The sequence below is a fragment of the Eubalaena glacialis genome, chromosome 15 (genome assembly GCF_028564815.1).
Source record: "Eubalaena glacialis isolate mEubGla1 chromosome 15, mEubGla1.1.hap2.+ XY, whole genome shotgun sequence".
Lineage (NCBI taxonomy): Eukaryota > Metazoa > Chordata > Mammalia > Artiodactyla > Balaenidae > Eubalaena > Eubalaena glacialis.
Window position 1 is genome coordinate 71194054 of NC_083730.1, and position 25950 is coordinate 71220003.

The window sequence follows — 25950 nt, forward strand, 5'->3', positions numbered from 1 at the left end:
AATGTCAATAAAAAACACGGCCAAATGAGGTATTTGAAGTGGGGGGGAAAGTCCTGCTATGCAGTGAACCACTGGGTTCACCTAACAGCGCCAGTCAGACAAGTTAGCAAAAGGGAGCCCTAGCCAAAGCTACAGCTGCCAACAACTTGAAGAACACTGTCTTTCTCCCTGAACGTCCTGGGGTAGCGACCAGTCCCACATTTAGAAACGTTATTTCTGGGACCAATAGCAATTTATTTTGATAGAACCACTGGATTTTTTTTTCTTGAGTTCTCAACAAAGGAGCCATATTAGGAAATAATCTCGCAAAACGCAGTGCCCCCTCCCCCTCTTCCCCACGATCGATGCACACACGCCCGTGCACGCTGCCACGCACAGACACACACCCGTGACAATGGTCGGCGCGTGCACTCGCGCGGGCCCACGCAGCCGCCCAGGAGCCCCGCGGGCAGAAGGCCCGGCCAGCCCGGCCCCAGGAGCTCAGGCTGGAGGCCCCGCGGCCCCCGCTGCCCAGGAACCAGCTGCTGGGCGGTTGTGCTAGGGATGCTCGCCCCCCAGCGGGGCCCTGGGGAAGCGGCTGCCAGCGGCTCAGAGCCTATTAACCCCTTGGGGAAGTAGGTGCTACAACACCCACCTGCGGGGACACTGGAATGTGTCGGGAATACAACCCCAAATGGCTCCCCGTAGACGAGGCGCCACCGAGTCCTTAGATCCTGGCAGCTCTTGGCTGGCTCCTGCAAAGCTAATCGTGTGGCTGGCTCCACCGGGCTTCTAAGGCAAAGGGATGTTTCTGAGCTGTCACCCCTGAAGAGTCTGGGCATACCAAGAAAGAAAAACTTAAGAGGGCAATGGACGCAGATCAGACTTGGTAACCCGTCCCTAAGGGACTGGTGTAAGTCCCTAAAGGGACAGAGCTACTTGGACCTGCCCGTCCAGCAAACTACGGAAGGAGTGGAGGGACCCGAGGGCAACCGCCCCCTGTCACCCCTCCCTGGGTCGGGCATCAGGGCCCCGTCCCCACTCCGGGACACTTACCTTCTTCCGGGGCTGCCATTTCATCATATTTGTACAGCCGATACGTGGAACATCAAGATGCTGGCTGGGGGCTGGGGGCAGATGCAGGGCAGCGGCGACTGCAAGTCATGCTGCCTCCCTTCCACCCCCTAATTCTTTCCCATATTCACTGCGAAGGGAAAGAGCCCAGGAGAGTCCAGTCTTTTCGCCTTCAGTTCAATGAAAAGTATCCCCAAACCACGAACACACTTCCCACGGGGCTAGGAAGTCCCAGCAGCAACCAGCGTAGTCCTGCCAGAGCGGAGCATTTTCCCCTCAGGCCAGCGCCAGCAAAAAGAGCCTGCGGCAGGGGGTCTCCAAGCCGGCTGCAAAGACCCTCCCTCAGAGAAGAGACGGAGAACGCAAGCTGCTGCACAAACCCAGCCGGGCTCCTGCCATCCAAACCCCTTTTGGCGAATTCTCCTCTTCTCAAAAAAAGATTAGACAAGCAATCAAACCCTCACGCGCAGCCTGGAGCAATTCCCAAAATTCTGGGTGTATTTCTCGTTTGTAAAATTTAGCAAAGAAAATTCCAAAGATCTGTAATCAGAGCTTCTTTACGCTGTTTTCTCTTCTTTCTTGGATAGCTTGGGGAAAGGATCTGCCCTTCCCGAAATGCCTACCTTCCCTGAACACTGTAAATAGGAAAACTTGGTTTGTGTGTTTAGATTTTTTTTTTTTTTTTTTTTTTAATTCCCAAGAACCTTAGTGGGGAAAGGCTGGAAGGAAATCCTGCAAGAACCCAACTCCACAGCTCAGTCTGCACTAATGACTTCCTTCCCTTCAGTGTGAGCACAGCCTGCCCAGCTCCAGCCACACAGAGCAAATGGTTTCTGGGTCTTAGTGCCACGACATCTGTTCCAAAGCAAAAAGTAAGCACACAGTTTCAGAGGCACCTAACAGCTCCCAAGGAATCAGAGCCAGAATAGACCTACGGAATCAGGAAACCATTTCAAAAGATCTAGATTTGTGAGTTATATCAAGAGAAAAAAGGAATAGAAAAGGTTTCTAGACCAAAAGCCTATATAATCTAAAAGTGTGACTTGAAGGAAAAAGATTTAAGATATCTGACAAAATAAAAATTTTAATCAAGAATAGACTCTGCTTCTCTAAATTTAGCAGTAATTTTATTATTATAAAAAATATTGCTATCAAGATTGAGTTTCATTCAGCTTCTATAAAATGATTCCATCCTATTTAAGGAGACACATCTCCAAATACAAAATACAATGTAATTCTATTATTTGTCATCCAACATGTCTAGTAATTCTTATCTCACCATGAGGCTACTTTGATAGCTGGGAATTAATGGGTAGTGTAAGCTACTAGAATACTAACTGATGAACATAATAATAGCAACTGATGTATCATCACTCCATTGTTTCAACAATATTTAACTTATTAATGTCAGAGTTCTAAAATGCATTGGCAGGACTGGCTGATGTGGATGATTATAAGCAGATTGGACACTAACTATATCAGATATATTGTAAATGTCATTAAAATACCCAAAACAGTTAACTAAAACAAATTACTTTTGAGATTTTTTTCTAAGCCTAAGAGTCTGAAATTCAATGGTGAAATCATTGTCTTTTAAAAAATAATAATATTAACAAGTATAGTTAAGCCATGATATGCATCATAGCTACACACCAACCTTACCTCTCTGCTCAATAAAACTATTAAGTGCCTATGATTTAAGCACCTATTATTTGCCAGCACCTATTATTTGCCAGATAGATAAGGTTATCCCTGCTCTTGAAATTACATACTGCAGGCAGCAGTCACAAATAACATCAATACTCTGTATATGTCCTAACATATCCAAATCATTCTGCACAGCTTAACTTGGATATCCTACTAACATGGAAGTTCAATAAATTCCAAACCAAATTCATCAATCTACCCCCAAATCAGTTTCTCTTCCCAGCTTTCCTGTATCTGTCCATAGCACTGTTATTCTTCCAGGATCACAAACTAAAACGTTAATTAACATCATTCCTATGTCTCATCTATCACGAAGTCCTTTCACTTCTTTCTTAGACATTGCTTTCCAATTCCTACTGCTGACATCTGAGGCTGGAGCCTCACAAAACAAACATATATTAAGTCCCAACTAGGTGCAAAACATCATGTAGGATAGAAAGGTATAAAACTAAGTCCCTACGCTAGAGGGACTAGTTACAAAGAAGTTAGGACAGAGCTGAAGACCTATAAGAGGACAATCAGACATTGCGTTGGTCAGTTAAACAAATGAATTACGTGGTTAAGTAGCATTCCAGGAGATAGAAGGAGAAACCATTGTAAACAGGGATGGTCAAGGAAGGTGTCACAAAGGAATCTGAAGTAGAAATTCAGAGGAGATACAACTCATTCTAGAGCCAAAAGCCAAGGTCCTTACCACAGGCAGTAACGTTCTTCAGGATCTGGACCCGTCTAACTCTCAGAACTCATCTCTTACCCCTCTTCCACTCCCTTTCTCAGCCCCTGCCATACTGGCCACCTCACTGTCCCTTGAATATATCAAGCATATATGTGTTGCACCCTCTGTCTGAAACACCCTTCCACCAGATACCCTCTTGGATCCCTCCCTTAGTTCCTTCAGTTCAAATATCATATTAGAAAGGCTGTCTCTCATCATTCTTTCTAAAATAATAGCACTATGACTGTTACCTTCTATCTTCCTTACCCTGCTACATTTACTTCATAGCCTTTATGACATATATTTTATTTATTTAATGTCTTATATCCCCAAGAATATAAATTCCAAGGGAGCAGGGACTTTACTCTGTATAACATCAACACCCAGTGAACAGTGCCTGATACAATAAGCAATCAATAAATATTTGTTGAATGAAATAATGAAAGAAAAAGAAAAGGGAGAATAGTGTGAGCAAAGGAGGCAAGCCTATACAAGATGTATTCAAGATACAAAATATATTGACTTGCCTAAAATATAAGGCTTAAGAATGAGAAGGTTAGAGGCAGAAACTTTGTCTTGTTCAGCTTTGTAATCCTCAGTGCCAGCATAGTGCCTGGCACAGCAGATGTGCTCAATATTTATGGGATAAAAGAATGAAGGGAGGGTAGAGATTGAATGATGAATGAGGGAAATTCCATTCCATTCCATATAAAGTAAAAGATACTTTGGCAAGGTATGCTGGAACCAAATGGTAGGGAACACTGTAAGGCAAAGAAATTTGGACTTTATCCTGTAGGATGCAGGGCATTAAAGGTATTAACAATAGTCAAGAGGCATGACTGAAGCAGCATTTTTAAGAAATCTAACAAAATATTAACCATGATTTTATGAGGCTGTTTTGTATATAATCCTTTGGATTTTTAAATTATGTGCATAATTAAAATGCTTATAATGACCATTTGACAGATATGATAGATATCAAAACTGAAATTCGCAGGAGTTAACTGACCCCTTCAATGCCACCCAGCAAGTCAATGGTAATGGAAGGACTAGAATCCAAGGCTTAAAAACCAACGCCTGAGTGATGGGGGCAGGAACCTACAATTGCTTAGAGGTCAAGATAAAAGTTTCTATTTTTTACTCTGCCTCTAACTTGCTATACAACAAAAATTATCAGAAGGGCAAGGCAGATGACATGAATAAATGAAACAGAGTCAGGTGTAAGATAAAAGGGAATTGTAAGGATTGTAAATCTGTAGAAAGATAAATCATGTAAAAGAGGGAGTTGCTACATGCTACATAATGCTAGTCAATTGATGTCATACAGGAATATCAGTCCAACAATGCCAGATCCTCTAAATTTTCATGAGAAGCTAAAATTTTCCTGATTTTAACTGTTTGCTCAAAAGTTTTAAAGCATCTTAACAGGCCAAACAAAACATGCCTGTAGGTCTAAATTCCATCTGCAAGTCATAATTTGTGACTGTTGATTTAACCACTCAAGGCTTCACTTTCCCATATGTAAATTAAGAGACCTACATGGTTCCTAATCTATGGGGTGGTTTTTTGAGGGCATCTGTGAATCCATATGCATACCACGCATGGTCTGTGGACTGAAGAGCAATCTCCCATGCTCAGATGTTGTTGGACTTAATAAATGACAAAGTTACTTAAATTGGGGGAGAGGGAGTCTGAGACAAGTGGACTGTAACAAGAAAGGAGAGAGAGGAAATAGTTGTTTCGACATAATCTAAGACTTCAAAGTGAAGTTTTAAGCTGGTTTTCAATTTTTTAGGTATATTTCCTTTGGGTCACTTATTTATATGGCATTTCTTTCCCTGCTGACTGGTGAGTGTTTCAGCTTTCATTTAGTAGGTACCACTCGAAAGAAGACCATTACCTAAAAGCCTGTAAATATGAATACTATATTAAATCATCTTGCTTTTTTCTTTGTGCCTTTGTTTATTTATTTTGCTTAATCCAAACTGACTTGGTAATTATATCTGAAATATTTATAGAATTACTATTATACCAGTATACTTTCTCCCTTAGAAATTATTTATATAGAGGTACCAAGCTAACACAGCTCAAAATGTTGTAATTTAGCTTATTGTTTCAAAGATCCAATGTCAACAGTAAGAACAGTTTCTCAGATATGCAGCTACTAAAAGGCGTTTGTACCACTCCATTTTTAAACATAGCACTTTGCAAATCACTTCCCTAAAGGGAGATACTGTAAAACAGTCTATTAAAGTAGTATTTTCCTCAATAACTACTTGTCTATTCAAATCTGAACAAAAGCAAGAAAGAGGAAATGAATGGAGAAAACACACCTTTTTTCATTGTTGTGAGTTTCTTCAAGATTTCCTAAGGAGTGATATGTCTGACACTGATCACAGGGTAAATGCCCAGAAAAGCTAGTTTCGTAGTTATTTACATTTATTGTGTTTTAGAATATTAAACTCAATGTGAAACAGTATTTGGAAAATATATTAATTTTCCCAAAGACCTCTAAATTATTTTCAAGTATCTAAAGAGATATTAGGAAATAAAGGGACAAAAGTAGAAGTATATTTGAGACCAAAAAATTTGGCCTCATTAGTGATATTTCACACAATTGGGTGCTTTCAGAATATTAAAGGCCTTGCTTTGCTAAAAAAAGAAAACTAAAATAACCTGTTGCATAAGAATTCTGCCACACTGCAAAGTAGATGTAGAACGATGCTCCCATTCCTTGGGAAGTAAACTGTTCTACAACATCCAGGGAAAATCACCTCTAACTTTATCCACCTCACTTCCTTCCACTATATCAGACAGTGTCAGACAGGCTGAAGCCCAATCCTGTAAACTCAACACATATTGACTGAGTACTCATTCTATACAAGGGACTGTACTAGGTACTGTGAGAGGAGACAAAAATAAATCAGATGATTTTTGCCCTTAAGGACAGAGCAGTCTTGTGAGGTTGAAGGAGAAGACAGGTACACAACTAATAAAAATAACAATAACAACAGCAGCTAACCCTACTGATCTTGCCATTCATCTGACTTTGAGAGTCCAAGTTCTTAGCGCAAGCTAAATGCTAAAAGAATGAAATAATTAATGACATGTTCTCTCATTAAGACTATGGGAGCCCTAAAAAGTAATTAATTCTGACTGTGGTAACAGAAAGGTTTTACAGGAGAGGTGGCACAGTATCCTTTCAACAAGCTGAGACAGTGTTTGGGGAGGAATGTGCCAGACTGAAGGAAAAGAGCATGAGCCAAAATATGGACGTATGAAAACATGGGCCACATTAGCAAGTCATCTCACAGATCTGACACATATAACACAAGGCAAGGCATAGCGGACTTAAGGTTAGAGGGCTGTGAATGCTATTACCTTAACAATAATAATAATAACTATCATCTGTTGAGTATGTGCTAAGTATTGAAGTCTTTTATATATTTTTTTTATTCATTGATTCTTCCTAACACCTTTATGAGGAGGAACTATCATTATGCCCATTTTACAGAAGAGGAAATTAAGGCTAAAGGGTTAAGTAAATTCCCAAAGAATCATGGCTGGAAGAAAGGAAATTGGAGTCAGACTCCAAAGCCTTGTTATTAATTCCTGACTTAGAATACAATGATGAGCAGCACAGGGTTTTAATCAAGGCATTAGCAAATCTATTTGAGTTTTATGCTAACTCTGGAAGTACTGTGAAGGACAGGAAGAATATGAGAACACTAAAGACAGGAAGGCCAAATAAGTTTCTATTACAAAAGATCAGTAAGGGATGAAGAGGTCTTGAATTAGGGCAGCATAAGCGGAAAAAGGCCCTTCTTGAGAGACATTTCACAAGTAGAACAGGTCCTAAGAACTTGTTACATGAAAGAGACAGAGAAGGAAGGATTTAAAGATGATCCCCAAATTTTTCATCATCTTTTAGAAAAAGAGATACCCTACTAACTAAAGTATGGATCACAGAAAGAACAGGTAGGTACTAAATTCAGTTTGAGACTTATAGGTCTGAGGTAGTGGTAAGAGATACACAGGAATGTAAAGTAGGTAGGTGGAGGGATTGTCTGGAGGTAAGGATATATATCTATGTCTACAGCTATAGCTATAAAGAGATTTGTGGGTCATGTACATAATGGTGACATGTATAAAGCTTTTGGTGAAAAAAGAAAAAAATACAACATAATTCACTGCTCAGTTGGGATGGGTGGGAGACCTACCCAGTTTCCTGAGGCAGCAATTTTTATTTGGCTAATAATGCCTGGTTCAAACCTTAGATCCACCATATACTAGCTGTGTGACCCTGGATTAATTCATTTTTCTGTACCTCAATTTCCAACTCTGTAAAATGGAGATAATAATAGCAACTGTCTAAGTATGGTTGTTGGGAGTATTAAACTATATATGTAATTATATACATATATAATATAACCTGTATATAATGCTATATGTTTAGCATTGTTGTTATTGTGGTTGTTTTACTATGCTAACCCTAATTTTTTTCTCTTTCTTCATCATACCATAGATTCTGTGTTGATTATATATTAAGGGCCACAAGCTGCCAGAACTAATCTTCATGTGTTTCAGTGGTAAAATCATTTTTCTAATGGGATTTCTGTTCATAACAGAGCAACTGGGACCAGGCTTACTCTCCTGGCATAACTAGAAAACTGGATAAAATACAGGAAAAACACTGTTTTCGTACTGTTTCAGACAACAATATGCACACAGTACTATGAACCTTTAGAGAAGCAAAACAAATGAGGTAACCCCTATGATCACCCTGGATTTCTGCCTGGAGGCACTTTCCGGACCACAGAGCAGGAAGGGGATCCCAAGCAGAGCACAATGGTCGTGAGGAGACAGAGATCAGTTTGAGGAAGCCAACGAAGCTGGAACATTCCGGGTAGAGAAACGGAGAAAATGAACTCTAAGGGGGCTACGTGGACAGGTGCTCCAGAGATCAACACAGGGGCTTCTTGAGTTCTGGTTGAATACAACGTTGCCCAATGTAGGGCAAAACTCCACAAGGCTAAGTGAAGGGAAGCTGTAAGAACAATTGTCAGAACTCTCTAGGGCTGCAAGTCTTTCAAGTTCCAAAAGCCAGAGTGGAGGGAATACCTGGGACATTCAGTAGAGACCTCAGAAATGTCATTTCTTAACAGAAGAGGTTAACTAAAGTATACTGTAAACTCACCCTAACAAAGCTTAAAAACAAATCTTGAAAAAAGCACATTTAATCTACAAGTAACTTAACTATCTGGCAGAACAAATTTCAATACTCTTTGAAGGAAGACAACAAAATCTAGCACTCACTGAAGAAGTCCAGCATTCAGTCATTTTCCAATGAAGCTTATTAAAGGACATGGGTACTAGCCTGGAAATACTTTGTTATCTCTTTGGTAAGCAATTAATCTTTTTTTTTTTAATAAATTTTATTTTATGTATTTATTTATTTATTTTGGCTGTGTTGGGTCTTCATTGCTGCGCGTGGGCTTTCTCTAGTTGCAGCGAGCAGGGGCTACTCTTCATTGCAGTGCACAGGCTTCTCATTGCGGTGGCTTCTCTTGTTGTGGAGCTCAGGCTCTAAGCATACGGGCTCAGTAGTTGTGGCTCACGGGCTCTAGAGTGCAGGCTCAGTAGTTGTGGTGCACAGGCTTAGTTGCTCCGCGGCATGTGGTATCTTCCCGGACCAGGGCTCGAACCCATGTCCCCTGCATTGGCAGGCAGATTCTTAACCACTGCACCACCAGGGAAGTCCAAATCTTCCATCTTAAGAATACTACGACTGTGTTACAATTTTCTCATATAGATCAGATCAATGGACTATATTTTGGGCTACAATCTTGTTACTTCTCTCTACCAGGTAGCCATAGCTATAGGGCATGTGTAATTTTGCTGTTATATAATTTGTCAATCTGGGAGAAACTTCAGCATATGTTATCTTTAGTTAAAATTTAGAGAATTTATCTGGAGTAAATTCAGTGGTCAGATATTTGGGGCAGAATATACAGCTTTGGGTTTATTAACGTTCTCAAAGGAATCCTGGATGTGCAAGGGTAGTAATTACATGTGTGTTTTAATACGTTAAGGTTTACTTAATAAAGATGCTTGAACTGGGGGCTTATTTACTTGTGTGTTTTTAACCAAAAGAGGCTATATTTCTCTGGCTATGCTTAAAAGGAACACAGGGAAAGTAGATCTCTTTTCAATCCTATGGCAGGAAACAGGCTTTGAGAAAAGAGTCAGTAGAAAAAAAATATTACTCTTGAGGTCCATTTGGAGGCACTATACTGACTTGTTGCTATGAATTTATAAGCAACCAAATGGATCACACTCACCAAATGGACACCTGTTTATGGTTGTTGAACTGCCTGGTATTTTAACTCTCATCCTCTGTTTTGGGGGAATTCCCCATTATCTGAGTCTTGGTGGAATGTAGGAAATATCTCTCATGACAGTAACCAAAGAGGTCAGATAATTACTTGATATCCACCACCCGACAGCTGGGATAAAAACATAATACCTCTGGCAAAGTTTTTTGCCAGAAGTTTGAAAGTGAAGCAAGTGACTCAAAGAATAATGACAGAGAATTTACTCTAGCAGGACCCACAGGAACATCCGGTTGTTACGGTCATCAGTGCCATGGAACTCATCACCATATACAACATCCAGCCGCAGTGGTGGTTCCAGCTCTGGCAACCAGGATACAGCAGTTACTGTGGGCCCATTATGGCTGAAATCCAGGTACCTTTTGATTAGAAGTCACAGTTGTTTTCTGTTACGTGCAACTAAGAACCGTGGCTGACTCACACAGACACATTTGATTTTGTTTATATTGGGACACAAGTTTTTCTTGCATGAATATATACGCATGAACAGATATGTATGTATGCTGGAGAGCTCCAAGGCACAGTCTTCTGCTCCCTTTTCTGCCTATAATTACTCCCTTAGATCTCAGCTAGTCCCAAGCATCTAAATACCATCTCTTAATTGATGACACCCATATTTATACCTCAAATTCCTACCTCTCTGAGCTCCAGACTTGTATAAATAACTGCCTATTCAACATCTTCACTAAGACATCGCAACAAAATTCTTGATTTTCCCCCAAGAATCTGGTCATTCTTCAGTCTTATTTTATCTCAATTAATGGCATCTCTATTCCTCCAGCAGCTCAGGCCAAAAACTCTAAACAGTTACCTCTGATTCCACTCCTTTCCTCACCCTCAACATCTAATCCAATACCAAGTCCTCAGCTCTCTACCTACAAATTCTAATTCATATCCTGCCACTTCACATCACCTCTACCCCTTCTTTAGTCAGAGTTGTCATTAATATCAACTGGACTACTACAGTAGCTTCAGTTTGCTTCCTGTGATCCAGTCTCTCTGTGTAGCCAGGATGATCTTTCAATAACGTGAATCAGATCATGCAGTTCCCTGTCTGAAACCTGCTTAAGGCTTCCCTTTGCACAAAGAATAGAAATACAAAGCCTTTACCACGTCCTACAAGGCCCTCCCTACATCATCTAGCCTCTACCTTTCACCCTCATCTCTTACCATACTTTTTTTTTTTACATCTTTATTGGAGTATAATTGCTTTACAATGTTGTGTTAATTTCTGCTGTATAACAAAGTGAATCAGCTATATGTATACAAATATCCCCATATCCCCTCCCTCTTAAGCCTCCCTCCCACCCTCCCTATTCCACCCCTCTAGGTGGTCACAAAGCACTGAGCTGATCTCTCTGTGCTATGCAGCTGCTTCCCACTAGCTGTTTTACACTTGGTAGTGTATATATGTCAATGCTACTCTCTCACTCTGTCCCAGCTTCCCCTCCCACACCCTCCCATACTTTTCCTTAACTGTGCTGTGGCTAGACCTGTCTTCTTATGTTTCCTTCATGACCTTGGTAGTTGCAGTTATGTCTGCCTGGAAATCTCTTCCTCCAGAATAGATATTCCTTCTCAATATTCTAGTCTCTTTTCAAATAACAAGTCCTCAGGGAAGTCCTCCTGAACAAAATCAACTACCCTCCCCAGACTGACTACATACTCTCTTACTTTGCTTTGTTTTCTTCAAGCCACATATTACAATTTGAAATTGTATTATTTACTCATTTGATCACTATGTCACCCAACAGAATGTAAGGTCTAGGGAGTGGTATCTGTATTGTTCACCACTGTAAGTCCAGTATTTAGAACAGGTCCCAGCACATATTAAGTACTCATTAAATATTCATTCAATGAATCAGTGAAATTAATGTTGGTTATATGATAAGAATACATAGAATTTCCTTTTGCAATAAAATTTTCAGCATGGCATTTATTCATTTACCAAAGGATACTTGTAAATACCTTCAGTTCTGAAAGATACACTCTCCCAAGTAACACCAGAAGGGGCTTTTCCCGTTAAATCAGTACTACACCCTGGCCTAAGTCTGAAGATGCTTATTAGAAAAAAATATAACCTTCTGAAAAATAAGCAATAATTATTCTGAAAAATAATTATTGCCCAATAATGTTTTTTATTTAAGAACTCCAGTGCTATCACTTTCTATTTTCATTTGTATTAAAGAGAATCTTATATTAACCCAAAAATGGGTGGATAAAATGATCTTTAAGATAGTTTAATAAATAAATTAAAAACACTTTGAAAACCTTAGATGAAGTACAAATCACTTGTCAAAAGTACAATCTCATTTGTCAAAACATGAAAATGAGAAAAGAGAAGACACAGAAATAACAGGCTCAGAGCTGCCAAACTGACAGGCTGTCTTAAGTGAGATAGTCAAAACATTCATATGCTGATTTTTAAAGTGCTGTCTATCCGGCCATCCATATAAAAACAAGAGAGGGCTTTTTCTTCCTATTTCAAAAGGATATGAATGGGTCAGAGAGTGGACACTCTGATTACAAATTAAGCAATAGCAATTAAGATCATAAAGAATTTTCTGTTTATTCTGAATGCACATATAAGACAAAAACTAACTTGCATGGAAGGTAATTCAGAAGATCCAACCCCCACAGAAACACTCTTATCAATTATACCATCTAACACAATTATTGGCAGTCTTCTGCACGTAGAATACAGTGCAAAGGATGACTTTCCATGTTAGTAGCTGGGGTTAGCTACATGCTGTAAAGGACAAAAGTTGAATAGCAAATAACTACCAAAATAGGGTTAAAGATTTAACCAAAATATACAAATACTATTTTAAATTATTTTCCTTTTTCATTTAGTATCTTAAAGGGTTTTCATGCTCACATTTCTACTAGGTATTCCTCCCTCTTGCAACACTAGTAATTCTAAACAAAAGAGCATCTCCTTGAAATGTTCTGTTTACTCGGTTGATGAATCTATCATCAAATCAACACTTTCGTGTATCATCCCACCTGCTGGGATGAGGAATCCAGTCTAGCAATATTACTGAAGTTTTGCTCAAATTTGCTGTGTTAAGAATGCTGGTGTTTCCAGAAAGTGGTGGGGAGCGGGGGGAGTGGTGGTGGGATGAAGTGGGAGATTGGGATTGACATATATACACTAATATGTATAAAATGGATAACTAATAAGAACCTGCTGTATAAAAAAATAAATAAAATAACATTCAAAAAAAAAGAATTCTGGTGTTTCCAGACTTGGATTCAGATATTCTGCTGCTAAAAAAGAAAGTGACACATAATGTATGATTCCATTTATATGAAATGTCCAGAGCCGGCAAAAAGTCGATTAGAGACAGAAAGTTGATCAGTGAGTGGTTGCCAGGGTCTGGGCAGTAGGAGAAAGGAAGAGTGGCTGCTAATGGGTACAGGGTTTCTTTGGCAAGAGATTAAAATGATCTGGAATTGGACAGTGGTTGCACAATTTAGTGAATAAATGAAAAACCACTGAATTGTACACTTTAACAGGGTAAATTTTATGATATGTGAAAAATATCACAATAAAGCTGTTATTTTTTTTAAAAGGTGATCAGCTTTCCCCAATTCACAGAAAAATTAAGTTAATACATAATTCTCTCTACTTAAAACTTTTTCTCTCATAAATTTTTAAATCTTTGGCATGAGCTATCACTCATCTTCTAGCACCAGACAACAAAAATTAAAAATTAGCAAACTAATGTCAGTATGAAAAGTTGAGAAAACAGATCAACAACATTCTTGGTTAAATGGGTTATTTTATTCATGGACATGTGCTGATGATATTAATTTATTGTAAGTATGTACCACAAAACAATTTTCTGTCATTATCGTCTATAGAGCATTTGAAAGATATAATAAAATGTCAATATTTTATAGCACTCCACTAAGAACACCATAGCTCTACATGGTGTCTTGTTTAGACACATTAGAGCCAATGAAACAGAACAAAGCTAGTAAGGCCAAATAAAGATGAAACTAATCTGTATCTTTATAACAACATATGCTAGCCTAATACGGTTCATCTATGACTACAAACTCTTAAAAAAAAAAAAAAAACTGTGCACAAACCTTTCTCAACTGCCCCCAAAAAGTAGGTGGAAAGGTTGTTTCTTATAATTCTCACCAACTTTAGCACCACCATTTCAAAGATAAAATTTTTAAATTTCAATCCTAAAACACAGTGACTATTCTGTGTCAGAATCAGTTCCAACTTAAGAAAAAGAAATCTTAAAAAAAAAAAAAAAAAAAAAAAAAAAACCTCTGCTTCCTGAAGCAGTCAGATCGTAATGACAAGTAACAGTTGCAATTTTCATATCTGCTAAGTGTAATGCTATTTATTTTATTGAACTCTCATTTTTTCTATATCTTAGTCAACTTACTTGGACTTTCTAGGTATAAAATATGTTTCCTGTAAGTATTTTTGTCTTAATTTTATATGAAACCCTGTTTAAACGTTTTACCTCAAAAAGCTTAGAGTACAATTCAAAATAATAATACAATGCATTTAAATGGATAAGGAACCTGGGTCTGAGGATTAAGACACAGAAAGAGAGAGGAAGGATGAAAGGAAGGAAGAGAGGGATGGAGGGAGGGAAGAAAGGTAACAAATTCATCCAAAAAGAAATACAAAACCTAGTAGAGTTTAGCTTGAAGGTAGTATGGACTTCATTCAAACTTATATCTAAAAACCACTCTGAAATGGGTGAGACAATCTGAAAAATTCCAGATGTGTCTAAGCCTGGTTTTCAATAACTTTCTCAATAATCTCCCCAGAAATAGAAGTTCTAATACAAACCAGGATTTGGTAAAGACAGAAACATCAAAAGATATGTTCCTAAACAAGAGGCTTAATCTTTTTTTAAAAGTCAGTTTCTGAAAGGTAGTATTGAAATATTTACCCCAATAATAACAGTGTAATCTTGTTTTATCAGATCATTAGCATATCATGCATTCCAGTAAAAAAGATCTCCTACCTGTAGGCGTGTGTGTGTGTGTGTGTGTGTGTTGTGTGTGTGTGTGTGCGTGCACTAGGAGTGGCTTGGGAGTTTTTATATTCCTACTCTGAAGATCTTATTCTTTTTTTTCTAATAGAAAGCCTAAAGAAGGTGAGTGGAACCTGACACAAACTGCCTTGCCCTCCAACCTTTCTCTCAAAGTGCCACCTGCTTCCCTCTTCCAGGTCAGGTCGGTCCACCCATACTACAAGATCAGCTTCTGCTTTTTGCAAAAAAAGTATATATTAGCAAGCTCTTTTCTTTCTTGTTACTGCTGTTGTTCCATATTAACGATGCAATTATCTTGTGTACAATCTCCTAAATTGATGCCTTGGTATCTATTCCTTATCCAAGTTTTTTCTTCCTTGTCTCCAAATACCCAGAAACCTGAACCAAAGCCTGGCTCTTGCCCTCAAGAACAACTTGATACCTGACTTATATACTATCTGACTCTGATCTTTTGTATGTATCTCCTATTCTGGATTGTCCCCTGCTCTCAAATAGCCCAGACTTGGTTGTAACTATCAGTTTCAAGGTTGTCCTTTCAGGAAATGTTGCTTGTCCTGTGGAGGAAGAATAGGGAGGTGGAAGAATATGTTCACTGAGAAGAAGGGTTAAATACCAACAAATTTTATGTTACGTATGTTTTACCTCAATAAAAAAATTGAAAATAAAAAACAAATAACAGAAGTGAACCTCAGAATATATAGGAAAAGAGTAGCTCTTTGATGAGACCCTAAAAGGAGATACAACTAGGATTATCAGGATAAAAGTTGAATAAATGAAAGAAGCCAGGTCAGAGTTAAAGTATGTTAACATGAAGGTTTTAGGATTAGGATGTTTGAGTCCAGAGATAAAGTCATGGATAAATGTTGATTATGGTGAGATACTTTTTTGTTTAACTAGTTGTAATTATAAAGTTAAAATATATTACAGTAAAATGTGAACAGATAGAAGAGTATAAAATAAAAATTTTAACTCGTCCTCCCCATCCCTGAACTCTTGTATGCATATACAAACATTTTTTCCAACTCACGTGAGATAATACTTTACATATGGACCTACAGCTTGCTTTTCCACCCAAAAGAATATCTATGACATCTCATGAGCTACCTCCACTAATTTAAAATAGCTACAATTAGGGACTTCCCTGGCGGTCCAGTGGTTAAGACTCCGTGCTTCCAATGCAGGGGGCACAGGTTCAATCCCTGGTCAGGGAACTAAGATCCCACATGCCATGTGGCGTGGCCAAAAAAATAAATAAATAAAACAAAATGGCTACATCATACTCAAAATACAATAATTTAATTGACCCATTGGTAGGATATGTTTATCTATCTATCTATCTATGCCTCTTCAGGAGTATCTGGCACACTACGGTGCTTGTTCTTCATTGCAGCCTCCTTGCCTATTGTCATTATTTCATTTTCTATAGTTACCTTCCAACTGCCTAAAACTTTGTTAAAGATAGGATCTCTATCATTTCAACTTTATATCTCCAGTACCTGTAATGGTGCCTAGTACACAGTAATGCTAAATACTTACTCTGTTGAATGAATGAATGAATGACCATCGACTTATCCAAAGAAAAGTGGCTAATAAGTAGCAGAAATAGCATTATAATTCTCAATCTAGCTCTCCCTTTTGATTGGATCATATGGTTCTACTGAATCTATCTTTAAAACAAATAAACAAAACACCCTACTACCTACAATATCAAATCCAATTTTTCCCTTGGTTTTTGAGGTCCTCCATAATCTGGGACTACCCTCTCTCACCAACCCTATCCTCCCTGACTCTAAAATCAGGTCACCTGAGTCCATAACCAGTGGTCTCTTCTCTGTCTTTTCCACCAGTTATGCTTACCCCTACTCAGGTCATGGCTTAATCTGTTGCCCCGTTCTGGAACCCCCTCCCTTCTCATGTCCTGCCACCCCAATCACAGCCATCATTCACCATGCAGATTGTCTTAACATCTCTTCTCTACCCCCATGTTTTAATTATACTTCATGTATATATTTTGGTATTAGTTGTTCTTTGATTGTTTCATATTTGTTAGTATTTACTCTCCTACTATATTTGAAGGGAGGGACTACATTTTAGCAATAATATAATAGCTACAATTTATTGAGAAATTGTGATAAATTGTGTTAACTGTTCAAAATACTCACTGCTCTACTCTACCTGGCCCATCTAAAAAGAATCCTTCCCTTTGAGATGAGTATAATTCTTGCTCCAGTGATGTCAGGCTTGGCCATATAAGTAGCTTTGGCCAACAGAATATGAGTAGAAGTGGCATATGCCACATTTGAATAGAATTTTAAGAGCTATCACATGATTCCATCATGCCTGTTTTCCTCTGTCATGAAACTGGCATGTCTCAGATATGGGGCTGAGTCCAGTCTAGGTCCTGGAAGAAAAAGTTGTGGAGCAGGCCTACAGTTGACCTGCAACTAATGTGAATAAGCAATTCATGTTGAGTGAGAACTGAACCTTTGTACCTATAAGCCACTGAGATTTGGAGATTATTATCCCAGCATAATACAGCATAATAGCAAATAATATTCCTCCTCCTGCAGCTGCTTTCCCCACCCCTACCTTTCCAGTATACACAATAACATTAACAACATTAGAAATTCCAAGAAGTTACTTGGGGAGTCCTATGGCTTTCTCTACCCCTAGTCAAAGTGGAGCTGGGGGCTTCCAAGAAAATTAAGCACTGAGAGTACCTGTGGTAAGAGAATCTCATTCCCCATTTGGATAATCCAATCAGCTGTTCAGGCACATCAGAACACAGACCAATGGGCCTCACCAGGCCCAAGAATTTACATCCCTCACAAATTTCTAGGTGCTGCTGCTGCTGCTCTAGGGACTACAAAGAACTACTAAGTTAAGCAATGAATAGTTGATCTGCCCCGATAATTTGAGAGAACTAGCAGAAAGGGGGCAACAGTGGAATAGCTTAAACTCCCATTGTTTGGCATGGCAAAGATGCAAGAACTTCCAAAATTAGGTATCATAGAAGGTGGCTTGGGATATCTTGCCAAGATATCTTAGGTATCTTGGGATACCCTACCCAAGAGGACTGCCTGGAGGCGAGGGGATTCCGGTAGCAGGAGGCTTTAGATTATATCTCTAGAGATGGACACTGAGAGAGGTTGGAAGAGACAGAACTGGAACTTAGTCTCTCATATTAAGAAACTGTGATGGAGAAGTTCCTAAAGTGTCCTTCAAAATACTCATACATGTGCTTCCATAAGAGAACTAGCATTTGTACACCTGCCAATGGTGACCAGAGAAACTGCAACAATCAACAGTGAGTGAGCTACAAGTGCACCAGTAAAGTGAGAGACATTAAACTCTTTCCATTTCCTTCCTTCTAATACACTGGAAGAGCTAGATATCCAGAAGAGATGGGGAAAAAAATTTCATGATGAAGCCTGGGCCACTGGCTCTGGAGAAAGGGGAAGGGAAGAACTTTAAACTGGAAATACTACTGGAGTTTTAAATTGGAATTTTTTAAATACCCCAAAGCGCACAGAAAGTTATGGAACTGGGAATCTGCCCAGAAAGAGGGATTTGACAGAACGTGGTTGAAGGAAGTGATTATAGGAAAATAAAGCCATGTCATGGTTGTAGCCCCATAAGCCAGATGCTAATTTACCATATCAGCACCTTTGTTTTCCTGATTATGTGCATATCTTTTATAATCTGTTGATGATGCATACTTTTCAATTTTTTTTAGGAAAGATTTTTCCTGTCTATGAAAAAAGACTAAATTTGTGTATGATAAGATTTTATTGGTCTTCATTTGCTCACTTCAAAAGGGAAAAAAATCCTCAGGCTTGTATATTCCTTAGAACAGAATTTAAAATGAAACATCCTCTTTCTCTTTCAGTATCAGGACTTATTCTTTATCTCTACTTTTTCTACTATCTCTAAGTTCCTCCTATTATCACTTCATGTTCAACACTGGAAGAGATGATACTTACCTGGTGATCCCTCCCAGGATTTTTACATCTACCTAACTGAACTACAGCATTCTTCACTGCTTTAATATCCTCTTCCAGAACAGAAGGAAGCAATACCACTTGGAAGCCATTTATATTAAGCCAAATTTCAACTCACAAAAGAATTTGAAATGACCTGATATTGTAGTCTTTTATAGACTTCACACCAGATGCTTTCCATTTTATAGACTCCCCCAAATTTCTTACTGCTACTCTGTGCCTCTGTGTCCAATGATCATATATAATCAGCAGAACTATAAAACATCATAGATTTACATTTCTGGTAACTGACTTAGGTTTACAAACTTTGGTTTCTCTCATTTGGGAGAAAAATTTTTCTTCAGCTGTCTTACTGAAACACAATCATTAGGGTGAACTCTACATGTAGGAAAATTACAGGAATACTATAGGTCAGAGATAAATAATGAGAAGAAAACCAGAAGCTAACTTTTAATTTTCAAAAATATATATCTAAATTCTAGAAATGGTCAATTATCCAAGTTTATAATAGGCACAAAATAAGTCTTCTCTTGGGATGATTATGTTAGCCAGGGTTAGATTTAGCTCCAGGTAGTAGATAACTCAAAATAACAGTGGCTTACCTAAGAGAGAAGTTTAATCTTCTCCTAGATAAACAAAGTCCAGAGATCAGAAGTTCAAGGCTGATATATTATGTCCACTATCATCAAGAATCCATTCCCCTATCTTGCCTCCCCCAATCTTTAATACATGGCTTTCACTACAGTTCAAATAGCTACTTAAGCACCAGCCATCATATCTACATCCCAGCCATCAGTAAGGAGAAAGCAAGAAAAGCACATCTCTCCCTATAAAGATGTCCTAGAAATTGTACTAGACACTTCTGATTACATCCCACAGGCCAGAATTTAGTTTCATGAATACACACTAGCTATGAGGTTGAGTAGTCTTTATTCTGAGTGGCCAAAGGTCCAGTTAATAACGGCAGAGTTTATTCCATTTAATAACGGAAAAAAAAAAAAAAGGAAGTGAATACTGGGGAAGAGCTAGCAATTTCTGCCTCAGTGATGATCACATTTTGTTGTTTCTGAGCACCAGGACTTAAGACCTCAGGCAAGTCAATTTCATTTTCTCAATCAAAAGTCTCCCAACTCTTGGCATGAAGAATATCAACTAGAAAAATATAAAGCATACAAACTTTCAGTTATAATATGAGTAAGTTCTGGGATCTAATGTACATCATGGTGATTATAGTTAATAATACTGTATTATATAATTGAAGGTTGCTAAGAGAGTAAATCTTAAATGTTCTCATCACAAGAAAAAATAACGGTAATCATGTGACCTACGGTGGTAATCATTTTGCAGTATATGTGTTCACACAATGTTATATGTCAATTATACCTCAATAAAGCTGGGGGAAAAAAAAGAAAGAAAAATACCAGAATGTACAGGGTTATATTGAGAATGCCAAGAGATTCTTAACTTAGACACAGCAGTAAATTTCCCAAGGATTTTAAATAGCATTTGAGCAATGGAAGGAAATAAAACAATGATGATTTGATGCTCTCTGTTTCTTCTTTCCCCTTGAGATCTTTCCGCCATGTTGCAGGTACAGACATCAAAAAATTCCACTGTAAAGCATCAATGGTATATAAAAGATGGCATACCAAACAAAAGTAATAAATCTAAAGAAATCATACAGAGTACCAAGAACGTGAAATGTGATTTGGCACTAAGACTAGCAAAGAGCAGCACAGTGTGTGATTAATCCTGCATGACCACATTTACATCTCTAATTTGCTCATATAAATGCATTAAGCCAGATAGTTTTAGAGACTAGCACTCTGCATAAACTCGTGGGTCAGCACCCACATCTTCTGTACTTTACGGGTGCCCAGGCTTTGGCAGGACCCACCCCTCACCCTTCATTAGTTTCCTAGCATAACCCCTTTATTCTTATTTTTCCCCACTTCCCATAATCAGCATTCTCACATCCAATATCCACCTATGCCAACATCTGCTGTAACCTTGCTAAGTAATATATTAGGAGGACGTGAAGAGGCAACTATTACTTTAACTTAGAACACATTAGGAAGACAATTTTGAAAATGGGCATTTTATTCTGTTTGTGAAAAATTAACACCCCCTACCAAAAATGAGAGTTACATATTTTACTAGTATAAATCCTATTCCATCTTTTAAAGAAAAATCCACACTAATATCTGACATTGTCAAAAATTCAATAAAAATTATAAAACCAAAGCTTTATTTGTTAAATTCTAATACTGATTTTCAAGTATTATAATAACTCTATACTTATTGATCTGTTGGCATCTAGTTCCAACCAGACACATCATGTGAGCCTATTCAGTAAGGCAGCTGTGGTAGCAATCTGTTTCTAGACTAAAAATATACTGTTGAATATGGTCATTTTCTTATACCTCAAGTGCCAGCAATTAATGGATCCTCAATTGGTTTTCAGTATGGAACTGTCGTGTTAGGAACTATACATGACAAGCGGATATAAAATAAAGATGCGCCTTAAGCATTCACAAGCTTAGAATTTTTGTTATATCCTAAAATGAAAGAAATCTGAAAGAGCTCAGAAAAGACCTGTTTATTTTAGAGAAATAAGGTACAAAGTAAGAATGTTACGAAAATATGATGGTGTGTCCAAAAGGAAAATATCCTCAAAGATGTGAGCATGACTGGGGGGTGGGGCAGGGTGGGGGGCAACAGACACAGTCCTCTCAGAGAAGAAGCTGAATCCCCATGGCAAATCTGCAGCTGCTCTACAAATGGTGGGAGCAGTTAAGGGGGGGGTATCTTCAGGTTCACAATGCAACAAGGAGAGGCCCGGGGTGCAATCCCAAGACCCACAGTATCTACCTATTTGAGTCATGGGAAAAGCTATTTGAAATCAGCAATCTCAGGGGAAATACAAATAGTAAACACACACAACTATCTAAATCTCTGTCTATGGGTCCTATCTCTCCTCCAACTTTGGATTATCATTTCTTTCTTCCTCTACTTCTTTTATACATATAAGAGTTTACCTCTTATGCTATGTTGAGGGTCACAATTGCAGGACTGTCATTTGGCTTTGAGAGCAAAGGGATAAAACTCACTAAGAAATCTATTATTTCTTGTTAGAATTCATCCTTCTTGGTACAGTCAAAGCACTCCAATTATGATTTTCAAAAACATGCAGTTATTCTGTCTTTAGTTATAACTTAATTAACAACCTCAATTTAGGTACCCTACTTATCCTTCTTTCTCTGAGAACTGCACCTTATCAATAGGATTGAGAGTCTGAAGCTGTGTTTGTTCTGCACGCCCTGGCCATAGGAAGCTGGACCAGTGTTGGACATCTGACCAAGTTAGGGCTTCAAACTACCTTGTAGGAATCTGGAATCAATACTCAATTCTATTACCTACTATCCTATTAGTCTGGCCTACTATCCTATTAGTCTATCCTATTCCTGGCCTATCCTAATCGTCTGGACGATTCTCCTGTGAACTCAGGACCTAAGGCTGCGATTGTGGGTTAGATATGCTTGGTACCTGGCAGGCCAAAACAGAGATGGTGGTCTTCAGAAAAAATAGAGCAGCATGAGCAGCTGCAGATAGAGCAGGAGTGATTAGAGACTGGTAAACTAAATAACAGCTCCCAAAGATATCCAGGGTCTAATCCATGGAACTTGTGAAAATTATGTTATATGGCAAAAAGTACTGTGCAGATGTGATCAAGTTAAGGATCTTGAGCTGGAGAGAGTACCCTGGTTTATCCAGGTAGGCCCTAAATATAATTACAAGTGCCCTTATAAGAGAGATGCAGAGGGAGATTTTTCTACAGAAGAAGAAGGCCATATGACAACTGAAGAAAGATGTCATGCTGCTTTGAAGATGGAGGAAAGGGATGTGAGCAAGGAATACAAGAAATATGGCTCTAGAAGATGGAAAAGGCAAGGAAACAGATTCTCTCCTAAGCCTCCAGAGGGAACACGGCCCTGACAACACCTTGATTTGAGCCCAGTGAAAGTGTTTTTGGACTTCTGAGCCTCCACACTTTTTTTTTTAATTGGGGTATAGTTGTTTTACAATGTTGTGTTAGTTTCTACTGCACAGCGAAGTGAAATAGCATTCCCTGTGCTATACAGCATGTTCTTATTAGTTATCTATTTTATACATATTAGTGTATATATGTTAATCCCAATCTCCCAATTCATCCCACCCCCTCTTTCCCCCCTTGGTGTCCATATGTTTGTTCTCTACATCTGTGTCTCTATTTCTGCCTTACAAACTGGTTCATCTGTACCATTTTTCTAGATTCCACAAATATGCGTTAATATACGATATTTGTTTTCCTCTTTGACTTACTTCACTCTGTATGACAGTCTCTAGGTCCATCCACGTCTCTACAAATGACCCAATTTCGTTCCTTTTTATGGCTGAGTAATATTCCATTGTATATATGTACCACATCTTCTTTATCCATTCGCCTGTCGATGGGCATTTAGGTTGCTTCCATGACCTGGCTATTGTAAATAGTGCTGCAATGAACATTGGGGTGCATGTGTCTTTCTGAATTATGGTTTTCTCTGGGTATCTGCCCAGTAGTGGGATCGCTGGGTCATATGGTAGTTCTATTTTTAGTTTTTTAAGGAACCTCCATACTTTTCTCCATAGTGGTTGTATCAGTTTACATTCCCACCAACAGTGCAAGAGGGTTCCCTTTGAGCCCCCACACTTTAAGAGAATAAATTTATTGTTTAAGCCACTAAGTGTGTGGTAATTTGTTACAGCAGCCACAGGAAATTAATACAGAGACCATGTGGCCCTAGACAGAGAGTCTGGGAAAATGGATGCCTGAGTTCTAACTGCTTCCTATTTTATTCCTTCAAGTGGCCTAGACGGCACATCTTGCCATTAGGTTCCACAAAACACCAGTGTTTCACTACAATGAAACCAGTGTTTCACTACAATGAAACAACATTTTGCTTAAGCCAACCAGAGGCTTAGTTAAGATGTAAAGAGGGCCAATAAAGTAAAGTATAAGAAGCTATGCAGTATAATTTGAAAAGAGCCATAATGCACGGTCTCCAGATAAAAATGTATTTGCCACAAGGTCGAAAACAGTGTCCCAAATCTCCACCCCAGTAGTCACTCTTGTAGCTTTAGGTATTATCTCCAAAAGGCCTTGCTTTAAAATGAAACTCTCTTTTTACCTGAAAGTGGAATTCCCCGATATAACTGCATCAACTGAACACATCAACATGGATTTGTCAACAAAATAATGTAACAAAGTTTATATTTGGCCCTAAAGAAATAGGACAAAGAAAAGTTATGTTTGCAAGAAGGAACTTGTAAGAGGCTGGAAAGTAAAGCAGCATCTAAAAAGGCAAAATTCAGTAACGTGGCTGTGATACAATAAGAAATATACATTTGGTCTTTGTCTTTGGTCCCTGGCACAAAGTTCCTAAAACCCTTGGTATCTCTGCAGTGGTGAGAGTGTCTTTGGGAGGCGAAAATTCTACCAATGAACCTCCAATGCCTCCCAAAGAGTGTCTTTTGTATGCTAATGAGATGACTGTTCGATGGGCCCTGGTCTTCAGAAAGACCAAGGTGTGATTAGAGGGTTAGAACTTTCAGCCCCACCCTCTGACCTCTAGGGAGGGGAAAAGCACTGGAGGTTGAGTTAATCACCAGGGGCAGATGATTTAATCAAACATGCCTACCTAATGAAACCTCCATAAAAACGCTAAATGGTAAGGTTCTGAGAGCTTCTGGGTTGGTGAATACACTGAGGTACTGTAAGGGTGGCACACCCAGAGAGTGCCCCTAGGAAGCACTGTGCCCCTCCCACCATATCTTGCCCAATGCATTTCTTCCATAAACTGTTTCCCTGAGTTGTGTGAGCTGTTATAGCAAATTATCAAACCTGAGGAAGGGTCATGGAATCCCTGATTTATAGTCAGTCAGTCAGAAGTACAGGTGGCAAACCAGGACTTGCAAGTGGTGTCTGAGGTGACTTTTGTGAAACTGAGCCCTTAACCTTGTGGGGTCTACACTAACTCCAGGCAGTTAGTTCAGAAATGAAATGAATTGTTGGACCCTCAGTTGGTGTCTGGATAATCAGAGAACTGGTTGTCGGTGTGGGAAAAACTTACACACTAGCAATGAAAAAGGTTTTAGCAAGTAGAGAACAGTGTAAGAGAAGTGGGTACCTAGAGAAGGTTAGACGCAAAAGCTGGAGATGATATGAGCAGATTTTCCCCACATTTCAGCCTAAGGCCTACAGATTTAGAAGATCAACAGAGAAACCAAAATGTGCTTCAAAAATGAAACCTATTTTAAAAGCTCAGTACAGAAATTATACTATCCCAACATGAATCACTAAATTTCAGTAGAATGAGAGAAGCAGTTTTCCATTTTCAACAATGAGAAACAATCCTTTCATTTTTCAAAGCTTGGAAAGTTGTACTTCTGTGAATAATTACTAGTCTATCAGTCTGTATTTACCTTTTTTTTTTTTTTTTAATTTATTTATGGCTGTGTTGGGTCTTCGTTTCTGTGCGAGGGCTTTCTCTAGTTGTGGCAAGCGGGGACCATTCTTCATCGCGGTGTGCGGGCCTCTCACTATCGCGGCCTCTCTTGTTGTGGAGCACAGGCTCCAGATGCACAGGCTCAGTAATTGTGGCTCACGGGCCCAGCTGCTCCGCGGCATGTGGGATCTTCCCAGACCAGGGCTCAAACCCATGTCCCCTGCATTGGCAGGCAGATTCTCAACCACTGCGCCACCAGGGAAGCCCCCTGTATTTACCTTTTTAATGGTATGTATGAATAGCTCTTTCTCCTAAAAGTGTTATCTTTCTTTGCAGTACCTTTATGGGATAGGTCTTTGTAGTGCTGAAATTCCTAGTATTCAATCTTCAACTCACATGAAAAGAAAGATGTCATTAGAAACTGTTTGATTAGTGATGCAGAAAAACAAAATCCTAACATAACAGAAACCTAATCTAGGTTGAAATGCTACAGCTAAAAATCATGGGAAATAAAGATATACT

At 38.8% G+C, this 25950-nt stretch overlaps 1 protein-coding gene across 3 annotated transcripts in view; it reads right to left on the minus strand.

The window, feature by feature from the left end:
- The window catches only part of TTC28 (tetratricopeptide repeat domain 28), a 594760-nt gene that overhangs the window by 422950 nt on the left and 145860 nt on the right, over nt 1-25950 (minus strand). The window contains exon 1 of one of the 3 annotated variants that reach the window (XM_061170304.1): nt 1036-1371. The exons of the other annotated variants lie outside the window; for them this stretch is intronic. Coding sequence (XP_061026287.1) covers nt 1036-1062 — 27 coding nt within the window. The 5' untranslated portion in view covers nt 1063-1371. Of the gene's footprint in view, nt 1-1035; nt 1372-25950 lie in introns of those variants that run through there. 3 annotated transcript variants of the gene reach the window in all.